Source organism: Poromitra crassiceps (genome assembly GCF_964638095.1).
Source record: "Poromitra crassiceps genome assembly, chromosome: 15".
NCBI lineage: Eukaryota > Metazoa > Chordata > Actinopteri > Beryciformes > Melamphaidae > Poromitra > Poromitra crassiceps.
The window spans coordinates 15723413-15736059 of NC_139634.1; the positions used below are offsets into that span (position 1 = coordinate 15723413).

Sequence of the window (12647 nt, forward strand, 5' to 3'; positions counted from 1 at the left end):
TAACACAGAGCCGCAGTAGAACCTTCGGAATTATCGAAGCAGAGACAACGCATCTCTCCCCCTCTCTGAAACACACACGCACAGGTACACACACGCACGCACACACACACACGCACACGCACACACACACACACACACACACACACACACACGCATGCACGCACTCAAGTATCCCTGCCTTTGCAAATGAGATGATGGCCAATTCAATATGACATGGTTCTACAGACCATGAACATCACATAGGAGAACTCAGAGAAGTGGACATTTTGCCTGTGAGCACAGCAGGCTTCCACAGCCCAACACAGTTCAGTATCAACTTCAACACATCCAACACATCACAACGCATGTAAATAGCATTGTAAAAAAAATCTAGTCTAAAATCTAATTTGTAAGGTACTTGAGAACGAACGCAATGATAGGAAAACTAATGTGATTATGACTGAACTTAACCTAATTACAATTTTGCATGCTTTTTTTGGCTTTTTCTTTTCAATTCAAAGTCGAATTTGAGCTCCGTGAGACACACACACCCAGCAGCTTAGAGAAAGCAAATAACACAGTGTATGAAGCGATGCCACACATCATCCCTCTGTGCTGCGTGGGAGGGGCTCTGTGCTGTGTGGGAGGGGCTCTGTGCTGCATGGGAGGGGCTCTGTGCTGCGTGGGAGGGGCTCTGTGCTGCGTGGGAGGGGCTCTGTGCTGGCTTACTGACAGGGCCTGCAACATTGATTGTGTGAAGGTAAAAAGAAGGTAACACTGGCCTTGGAGGAAGGAGAGGAATAGCCGATAAACAGAATAACAATGAGAAATGGCCGTCTCTGTCTCACCTTGACATCTCCATTGATTCCAACCTTCCCATGACTGTGCATGTGCATGTGTGTGTGTGTGTGTACGTGTGTGTGTGTGTGTGTGTGTGTGTGTGTGTGTGTGTGTGTGTGTGTGTGTACGTGTGTGTGTGTGTGTGTGTGTGTGTGTGTGTGTGTGCGCGTGTGCGTGTGTGTGACTGTGACTGTGTGCGTGCGCATTTTAGAGAGTGTCTGTGAGCACATTGATCATTACCAAAAGGCCATCATCATTCACATCATTCCGACAGTCTACAAACTAAGACAAAAGTCAAGCTGGTAATAATTAGTCCTAAATGAAACACAGAAACAGCACCGATAAGGATGTCAGTTTCACTTAATTTAGCTTTAACAATTACAAGCGCGCCCTATCTTCCAGTCCCTGCCTGGCTCATAGGCTCATAGGCTGAGCGAGGGCCGGCAGTCAGTGTGACAGTGTGTCAGGTACGCTGTTCATCAGACCTCTATGGTTAGGTGTACATCATGTGAATACAATGCCCCCTCATACACATGTAGATAAGACCCTTAGCTAAGCCTGGGTGTGCTCTGTTGTCACTGCCATCTCTTCAAATGTGCTTTAACCTTTCACCTGTCACTAAAGGCTTGCTAGCATCTATGCTAACGAGCTATCGTCATTGGCATACCTATAGTGAAAATAGGGGTGTGCTTTTGGATAATCGGACTTTGACAATACTTGGGATTATCTTTTGAAGATGAGGCACATTTTCTCTTTTGGAACAGATAGAACTAGAATGCGCTGACTGACATGTAGCCTAAATGCGCACGTACACATTACAAGTCCAAGATGTTGGACACGAACATTCATTGTGATTATGAGCAGAATGGATGCTTGGCTCATTGGTTTTCATTGGCAAAGAGCTGTTCAGAACAGTGAGAGAAATGATGTGACAGACACAAAAAGAGAGAATGGAGATACATTGGCTAAAGGGAAGATTGTATTACATGCTCCACTTCCAAAGAGATGGGTTTTAAACTCTGTCTGGATTCATAGCTTTGTCTATTCTCTTGTATTCCAAAGTATTGCAAGAGGAGAAGTGGCTGCCTGCAGCTAAGTGGGTTATGTGTGAAGCAGGGCATCATCAGAGGTATGAATGATGAGAGTATTGACACTTGTCCTTGTCCTCTGTCATCCACTGAAGCAAACAGGCCTGTGCTGCCTGTCACTAGTCTCCATTCAGACTGCAGCGCACTGATTCACCAGGTAAGAAAGTATTAGAAGCCCGGAGACAAAGCCAACGCCGGCATTATGGAGAGATACAGAACCAGCCAAACCAAATCTGATCAAGACACACACAGAGCAACGTTTTTACACAAATACACACATGGTGATCCCAAACATGTATTATGCACACAAACAAACATACATGCTTGCTTGTGCCTTTACAAAAAATACAGCATGTTTGAACTGTCCTTCTACTCGTATCAACAGACAGCGGTTCTGTTCTGTTCTGTGTTGTTGCAGAGTTTGTCCTTGGACACGAACAGCACTCTGAATATCTGGGTGATTGGGTCACCCTGCCAAGTTGTAAGCAGGAAGCCTATACATTGAAGCTACATATATAATATTGCTGGCGGCCTGTCATTAGCACAATGTACTAGATGTTCTTGCAATGGCTAACAGCCACCATCACTGTAAAGATGATCTAGACTAGAGTATGAATACTGCAAACACAAATCTCATGGTAGTTTTAAAAGGGAATATAAAGCGAGATTGATCATTGTAATAGTACAGAAGAGAATACTATACAATTGTATTATGAATAAGTTAGACAGCAGTACCCATGTGCTTAGTGGCCCCAGGGCGTTTTCCCTTGTCCTCTGTGGTATCTGTGTGTATGTGTGATATACACTCTGTAGTATCTGTGTGTATGTGTGATATACACTCTGTAGTATGTGTGTGTATGTGTGATATACACTCTGTAGTATCTGTGTGTATGTGTGATATACACTCTGTAGTATGTGTGTATGTGTGATATACACTCTGTAGTATGTGTGTGTATGTGTGATATACACTCTGTAGTATCTGTGTGTATGTGTGATATACACTCTGTAGTATGTGTGTGTATGTGTGATATACACTCTGTAGTATCTGTGTGTATGTGTGATATACACTCTGTAGTATCTGTGTGTATGTGTGATATACACTCTGTAGTATGTGTGTGTATGTGTGATATACACTCTGTAGTATCTGTGTGTATGTGTGATATACACTCTGTAGTATCTGTGTGTATGTGTGATATACACTCTGTAGTATCTGTGTGTATGTGTGATATACACTCTGTAGTATCTGTGTGTATGTGTGATATACACTCTGTAGTATCTGTATGTATGTGTGATATACACTCTGTAGTATCTGTGTGTATGTGTGATATACACTCTGTAGTATGTGTGTATGTGTGATATACACTCTGTAGTATCTGTGTGTATGTGTGATATACACTCTGTAGTATCTGTGTGTATGTGTGATATACACTCTGTAGTATCTGTGTGTATGTGTGATATACACTCTGTAGTATCTGTGTGTATGTGTGATATACACTCTGTAGTAGCTGTGTGTATGTGTGATATACACTCTGTAGTATCTGTGTGTATGTGTGATATACACTCTGTAGTATCTGTGTGTATGTGTGATATACACTCTGTAGTATCTGTGTGTATGTGTGATATACACTCTGTAGTATCTGTGTGTATGTGTGATATACACTCTGTAGTATCTGTGTGTATGTGTGATATACACTAGTCATCATAGCTTTTACATGAAACAGCAGCTCATTAAGTATTACAAGCTTTGCAGGAGAGCTGCGTATCAGTGCCAATACTGCCAAACACACAGGAATGTGCCAGTGGCAAAGAGAACTGAGAGCTTGATCTGCTGACACAGCCACAAGGCATCTGACGATATGCGTGTTAGCTGGATATAGCTCAGAAAAGTACATCACACTGACACACACACACACACACACACACACACACACACACACACACACACACACACACACACACACACACACACACACACACACACACACACACACACACACACACACACACACACACACACACACACACAGATTACATCAAGGCTCCAATCAGGTCTGCCAGGCAAGGCAATATTTCTGATCAATCACTCCAAAACCCTCAGGGTGGATGGCTGGCAGTGTGTGTGTGTGTGTGTGTGTGTGTGTGCGCGTATGTGTTTGCATGCAGAGAGGACAGCTCGAGAGATATGCAGCATTTCCACCAGCCCATTAAAAAGGTACTGTACACACACACACACACACACACACACACACACACACACACACACACACACACACACACACACACACACACACAGTGTTCTACTTAACGACTATGATTAGCATTTAGGGATCAGAGTTGATCAGAGTTGTTAATTGAAAGAGGGAGAGAGCGAGAGAGAAAGAGAGTCAACATAATTAGTGGAGGAGAGTGGTGGAAAGAATGATAAACAAATACCTGGGCGAGTGGGCGTTCACCTGGACAAAAGAATGGATTGAAAAGGCAACAGCGAGGCTGTATACACTGTATACAGTGTATACTGTATACAGTGTATACAGTATACACTGTATACAGTGTATACTGTATACAGTGTATAGTATACACTGTATACAGTATACACTGTTTCAACTTAACTGTTTCAACTTGACAAAATAAACATTGTAAATTTCCCCCAGCTTACTTCCTGTTGCAGTGTTTGCTAGTACAATAACTGACAGGAAATGAGCTAGGCTCCAAACTGTTCCTTAGCAACACAATTCAGTGAAAACTGTCTATACAAGAAGGGGCAGAGGGGGGTACGGTGGTGCAGTGGTAAGCGTTGTCGCCTCACAGCTCGAAGATCCTGGGTTCGATTCCCACCTGGGACGCTGTGAACACTGAAGGAATGCATGCCCGTCCGCATGTCCTCGAGTGCCCACCGCCCGGGTGGGGTTGTCAAAAGGGCCTTTCTGTGTGGAGTTTGCATGTTCTCCCCGTGCCTCCCGGGGGTTTCCTTCATATAGGAACCCCCTTCACCAAAAACATGCAATATCCTGGTTGCTAATGTGGTTCCTCCTCTGGTCGTTAAGGGCGCCTGTTCAGAGGGAGGGGAACTGGTTGGAATAGCGTGAACCTCCCACGTGCTATGTCCTACCGGTGAAGCTTCCCCTGTCAGGTGAAAAGAAGCGGCTGGCTAACTGCCCATGTCTCGGAGGAAGCACGGAGCCAGTTTCGGCGTGGAGTAGCAACCAGGATAAATTAATTAATTAGCACTAATGGGGGATAAAAATGGGATAAAATCGGGGGCAGAGCAGACTCTACTTTTTGAGGAGGCTCAGATCCTTCAATGTGTGCAGCAAGATGTTCCAGATCTTCTACCAGTCTGTGGTGGCAAGTGCAATCCTCTTTGCTCCACCTGTTGAGGCAGCAGCATCAGAGCTGGTGACTCTAAGAAACTGAACAAACTGATAAACAGAGCCAGCTCTGTGCTGGGGACCACTCTGGAGCCCCTGAAGGTGGTTGTGGAGAGAAGGATGTTGCACGAGCTGCTCAAAATAATTGATGAGATCCCCCCCCCTCAATACTGGCTGGACAAGAGTGTTTTCAGTCAGCTCCCCTGCAGTGAGGACTGTTACGGGAGGTCGTTCCTGCCCAACGCCATATACAACCACTCGCCTACTCCCCTCCTATTCAATTACATTCACATTATACATGCAATGCACATTGTGTACACTTTTTGCCCACATTGCACTTATAGTACATTTTGTGTGTGTGTGTGTGTGTGTGTGTGTGTGTGTGTGTGTGTGTGTGTGTGTGTGTGTGTGTGTGTGTGTGTGTGTGTGTGTGTGTGTGTGTGTGTGTGTGTGTGTGTGTGTGTGTGTGCGCGCGTGTGCGTGTGTGTTCTGATTGGCTGGTTGTAAATCTCAGAGGGAGGAGCTGGATGAGCTGCAGAGGAACAGATTAGACAAGCCAAACCCCGGAGTCACCTTCACACACACACACACACACACACACACACACACACACACACACTCACAACTCAAATCCCACTTGTATTAGTAACTGCATGATTTATTGTATTAGGACTTGATGGGGAAAATAAAGACTTGTCTCTGTCAACACTTCAGAAGGAGGGAGGGAGGGAGAGAGGAGGGCGGAAGGAGGAGGGAGGGAGGGAGGAAGGAGGGAGGAGGGAGGGAGGGAGGAGGGAGAGAGGAGGGCGGAAGGAGGAGGGAGGGAGGGAGGGAGGGAGGGAGGGAGGGAGGGAGGGAAAACCATGAGGAGAGAAAGGACGATGACAAAGGAGAAAGGAAACAAAAGGCTCAGAAGACAACAAGACAGCTTTCCCGCGTCGTGAGGATCAAAGCAAGGTTGCCTGATTGGAAACAACAGTCTGTCACCATGACAACACAGAGACTGACAGAGAGGAAACAACAGTCTGTCACCATGACGACACAGAGACTGACAGAGAGGAAACAACAGTCTGTCACCATGACGACACAGAGACTGAAGGTGCGTTCACACCGAGATATTTATTTTTCGCTCTGTCGCTCAAGTCAACCCTTTGGAATCGCTCTGTCGCTCTGTATAAATCACTCATCAACAGGCACACGAAATGACGGACATGTGGGGGATATAACGTTACGCAATGTCATGATATTTGTCCACTACGAGCCACCGTCATTGTTTACAAGCTAAAGCCTATCAGCGTGCTCCTAATGCGAGCTCCATACCGGTAGGACAGACTTCACTTCATGTCAGCTGTCAGCCTGTCAATGTGGTTTGTTGCCACACAATAAACCAGCGGTTTGTTCCAAGCCAGTGTGATGCTTGACTCGCTCTCACACGGCAGCCAATCAGCGTTGAGCGGCGAGCGACTGATGCCAGCGTATTTTCGCTCGAGTTGGAATATTTCATCTCGAGCGACGAGCGTATTTTCTCCCTATCGCTCTGTCTCTGCCGCTCGGACGCCCATCGATTTTTCTCCCAGGCGAATATACGCTCAATCGCTCGTTTGCATTGCCTTTGTATGTAAACTCGACGCCAGCGAAAAACTTTAATAGGTCGGTGTGAACGCACCTTGACAGAGAGGAGCAGGGATGTGTACGGGTCGGGACTAGAGGTCGACCGATAGTGGAAGGCAGATATAATTATGATCGTTTGGAGCAGGAAAAAGCAGATTGCAGAGTAATTGTCCGATATCATAGCCACCCCCCCCCCCCCCCCCCGCCATCACCCCACGGAAATTAACAATCTTTGAGTTTATAAGAAACAAAAATGTAAATTCATGATTTAACTTCACGCTTTAACTTGCCCTTCAAAGCAACACGCCAACATTTTGGGAGATTCGCCTATTTGCCATATTCCTGATAGTAAAACGAGGAGATAGATGCTTTTCTCTTCCCTGTGCGTGCATTAGAAAGTAGCCCTGCACCTCTCCTGCTGAAGGGTACAGTACAGCAGCTACGCCTGTTCAGTCACCAAGAATACACATTCCAACAGCACCAAAACATGTACAGTATGTGCTGTGACTCGTGTACTACTCACCACACTATGAAATATGAATCACAAATTATGAGAAATGTTCATTTTTGAAGCAAATAGCAAATGATGGAACTAAAGTTACTTCCGTGCAGTAATCACTACTTCTGGATATTGGATGTTGGATATTTTGCAAGAGAAAACGCCAAATTGGTGTGTAAAGTAACGATAACACGTTTCATGGTTTCTCTTCCTCCCAAAACTAGTAATCGGTCGACTTCTAGATTCTAGATTGATATTGATCCCACTTTCGAGACTGCTTAACGATCAGAGTCTTTATCGATACAACTAACGATACGTTTCTATTATTTGGGGGAAAGACAAGACCACAATAAATTCTTAACAGAACTGATATTGCTTTTATTACTTAACTGTGAGTTGTGAGAATTTGCCTTCAATAAACACTGTGTGAGCGTGAGGTAGGCCATTCACCACTTCTGCATTTTAGTAGTCATCGACTACTCCCAAAAGTTTCGTTTAACGGTGGTTGGCAGGCAAATTAATTGATTTGTAAAACTTTATTAGACAATCAATGTATGTTTTTGCACCAGAGTGATCTGATTTAAAGTACATAACTCTTGTCTCTCGAGACATAACGTTACATTAGGGCCCGCTAGTCTTGATAGCAGTATTGATTATTTTCGGGTTTCGAATTTGGAACTGCGTCTGGATCCAAATTTCACCTCAATCACCCTCCCTGGAGAGGAGAGGGGAGGAGAGGAGAGGAGAGGAGAGGAGAGGAGAGGAGAGGAGAGGAGAGGAGAGGAGAGGAGAGGAGAGGAGACTAAACTAACTAACTTGGTCTAACTTGTTCTGTCTCTGCTTTCTCAAATACGCACTTTCAATGAGAGGAGAGGAGACTAACTAACTTGGTCTAACTTGTTCTGTCTTTGCTTTCTCAAATACGCACTTTCAATGACAATACTGTAAATGGTGATGGTAACCACATACACTGTTCTGGTGTATCTCTGATATTAACATGCACTGTGTTCCCTATCAAAGTGGGGCATTCATAATGACATAGCAGTGTAAAAAGCAGCACTGAGTGCAGTAACAGCTGCTCTGGGTGGGAGCCTGCCACCTATTTTTAGAGAGGAATGCATGAGCTGTGGCAGATTGACCCAACTCACTCTGCTGGCGACGGCACAGCTGGCCGCCACAGGAAGATTGTCCCCTGCGGGGAGCCGTACTTGACTCTGGCCTGAAGGTTGTAGGGTCAGTGTCCCCCCAAGGCTCAACAATTAACACAGCTTCTCCATAGCCACTCCTTTCCAAAAGGTCAATTAGGCCTATAGGTTGAGGCGATGTCTCGTCATAGACGCTGGGTTAGCTGGCTCAGCCTGGCTGGGGGTGTGGTCAGGGTGGGGTAAATCTCCCGTTCTATCCATTCAGCAAAGTTAGAATTTAGTTGATAGCCCAGCCCAGGCAGACACGATCGGGGATTTGACCACCGCAGTGAACGCACATCTGAACAGACGTCTTGTGTTCTGCTCTAGAACCCCCAAACCTGTAGTGTAGCACCTTCCTTTGGTGAGTCAGCCCATTGAGATATATGGGCGGTTTTACCGCACTCGCGCGCCAGCCGTATAACATTTTGTGGGCGTTCCCACACATGCCGACTGTCCCTATGGTTGCTATCATGTTTAGTGCTATAGTGTTTAGTATCATTCTCCTTCACTTTCAAATCATGCTGCACATTTGCAACCACACTGGTTCAGAATAATGCATTTCACTGTAGTGTAGAGACATTAGATTGTATGATTTTGGTGTAAGCGTCTGTAGAGAGCAATGTTCATCTGATTCAATATCCATTAAACTGTCAGTGTAATATTATATTGCAAATGGAACATTACAGCACAACTACTACTTGACTTGACTGCCTATAAACATACAGTATTTGTCCACTGGGGCGGCGATGACACATGTAAGCAAGTTAATAAGCTTATGAAATTGCAATAGTCACGGCCCATCTACTCAAATGATGTCTATGGAAAACACTTTAGGAAAGCATCCTCACACTCACTCACCCTAACACATGTTGTTGCTTGCTCATCTCCTCTCATCAGGAGGAGGAGACATGTAATACCATCACTAAAACATCTGACCATCTCCAGTGTTTTGTTCAAATAGTGAATCTTCTGGTCTCACCAGCACCAGACAGAGACAGTTAGGACACTGGTGCTTTCAGTGGACATCATCAAATTAAGGACACACATACTCTAAAATCAAGAACACTCATATTACATAACTTTGTGTTTTGTTAAACGTATGTAGAAGTCATAGATCTCCTTCTGCACAGTTACGGTCAGCTACTTTACCACTAGCCACTGAAATAGGTAGATTTATTAAAGTTGAAGATGAAACACTACCAGTTACTAACTTCTGTTACTGTAACTAACTAGGACTACTACTACCAGTGTTCCAGCCCTACCAGTGCTAATACTACTACTACTACTACTACTACTAGTGCATGGAGTGCACACTTATTAAATATTATGTATATTCTTGTGTGACTGGATTTCGTCAAGGAGATCTCTCTCTTGCAGTTTGAGTGAAAACACGCACGTACACACGCACGTACACATGGCACGCACACATGCTGCATGTACACACGCACGTACACACACACGCACGCACGTACACACACACACGCACACACGCACGTACACATGGCACGCACACATGCTGCATGTACACACGCACGTACACACACACGCACGAACACACGCACGCACACACGCACGTACACATGGCACGCACACATGCTGCATGTACACACGCACGTACACACACGCACGTACACACGCACGCACACACGCACGTACACATGGCACGCACACATGCTGCATGTACACACGCACGTACACACACGCACGTACACACGCACGCACACACGCACGTACACATGGCACGCACACATGCTGCATGTACACACGCACGTACACACACGCACGTACACACGCACGCACACACGCACGTACACATGGCACGCACACATGCTGCATGTACACACGCACGTACACACACACACACGTACACACGCACGCACACGTACACATGCACGCTCAAACATGAATGCATAATGGGAGAGGGAACAAGCGGTTCATCAACCCCCGTTGGATAGAGAATAGCGAATAGAGAGCGAAACATGACAGGCTAGCTGGATAAAAGAGAGGAGAGAGAGAGAGAGAGAGAGAGAGAGAGAGGTAGGACAGACATGGTACTCTCACATCACAGCTCGGTAGTAGTGAATATGGGAGGGCAGCACAAGCACTGCAGCATCTCTTCACTCACTACTGAATCCCCTGGTGAGTTGAATTGAGCAATAAAGACGTATAATGCTGGCCATTCACTAACACTGTGGTTATGCAGAGTTCTCTTGGTCAAATGGAAGATAAACCAAACGTAATGACTCACAAACATTATACCTCATAGCAGAATATAATATAGTCCTATACTCCTGTCGTATTGCTGTATGTCGCAGCAGCTTCTGTGAAACCTACAACTTGTGGGTGGGGTTATGTGTTCTGTGAAATTCTGTGTGTGAAATTTGCGGAGAGAACATATTATGTCAAAACTCATTTGCAAATTATTCCCAGGATGTGTTGCGTTGCTCCTACATAAATATGCATTGAAAAACAGGGCTTAAGACACCTTGTGATTTGTTAGGGTCTGCATGTAAATTATGTATGAACCACCAAGCAGCACTTACTTCAATTAACTTCTGGGCTTCTGTAAGTGGTTTGCTGTTATTCTATTCCTATACTGTAGGCCTACTCTTCTTTAAGTTGACCATGGAGTAGGATTGTGGAACTAACACGGTTATCACTGTTCAATGCACAATGCAAAATAATAATAAACAATAAGAATATGTGAAAGCTAAAGGTAGCTATGTCTGTGTGTTATTGTAGAGGCTGCTGTTAACAGTTTAATATGACTATGCCATTAAACTGATCATGTGGCTGTTAGAGGTATCACAGCTGAGATGAATGAGATTGATGTTAGAACTGACTGAATATTGACTATCAATGATAAATCCAAATTGCCTTGCTACTGAGTAGTGGACCTAGAATATGTGTGAAACACGGCTCACACTACATTATGCTGTATATTATGCACCGTAGCCTATAAGATATGGCTGACTGACTCAGTTAATGAGTAGAGCCCAGAGCCTCTCTCTAATCTGCCCTTCTTACCTGCTGAGTTCTCACTCACTGGATTATCAACACTCCCCCCCCCCCCTCCCACACACACACACACACACCTCCCAGAGCGCAACCAATAAGCGACAGGAGCCTAATACCCGACAGGAGACCCAAGCCAAAACGTGAGATTAGAATTAGAAGGTTCTATCTGACTTCAGGATAGTTCTGACATAGTGTGCGTCTAAGTTTTCAGCATCCTCTGAGATAAATCAGCCCAGTGGTAGTCCTAGCTATTATTTTGTACGCAATGGGGCGAAACCAAGTTGGATAAATGAGATTGGTCTGTTTTAGAAATTACAGACCCAAACACATTTTCCCCCCATAAATAAATAAATGACACCACACGTCTAAATAGGCTATACTGTATGTCAACAGGCACTTATGTTGTGACTAATAGGCTACTCAGTCCCCGCCCCCCCCCCCCCCCCCCCCCCCCCCCCCCCCAAATAAATAAATAAATACCGTATGCATGTAATAGGCTACTACTCACATCTCTGAATCTGTTCCAGGATCTGTCCTTCTCCTCCGCCACGGTGCTCAGCCATTTGTCGTTACTGTTCGCGGAGAGCGCCGTCCCCCTCCTCAGCAGGAGAGCCACGGCAGGCAGCAGAAAGAAGAGCATCCTCTGGAAGTATTGACAAAGAACGAGGGGGGAGATGAGAGATGATGACGATAGACAATAACAGACCTAGGAAGTTATAAAAGATGCTGCTAAACTAGAAAGAAGACAACCAAGTAGTGTTTATAAAACACAGAGGCCACTTTCTAACTCGCGTCTTGTATCATAACTGTTAATAATAGCAGCATCGTCATAACAGGTTAGCTGTAGTGTAGGGCCACGCAGAGACTTTGTCAAAATGCGTTTCTTCGTCCTTTTTCCGGGGCAATTAATTTAACAGTCGTTAACACAATACTTGCCTGGGTCTCGTCTGCTTTCGTTACAGAAGATAAACCAAAGTCAACATGCAGCAATCAAGCTATAAACCATCCGTAGTTGTAGGCTACCTGGGATAGTTCAGTTGCTGTCCACTTCAGTTCC

At 45.0% G+C, this 12647-nt stretch overlaps 1 protein-coding gene across 1 annotated transcript in view; it reads right to left on the reverse strand.

Moving 5' to 3' along the window:
- Window positions 1-12230, reverse strand: part of LOC310789979 (testican-1-like) — a gene marked incomplete at both ends in the record, with an annotated part of 94401 nt that extends 82171 nt beyond the window's left edge. The window contains one exon of the mRNA XM_083651702.1: window positions 12099-12230. Within this exon, the coding sequence (XP_083507828.1) occupies window positions 12099-12230 (132 nt within the window). The remainder of the gene's footprint in view (window positions 1-12098) is intronic.
- Window positions 12231-12647: the final 417 nt, after the last annotated feature.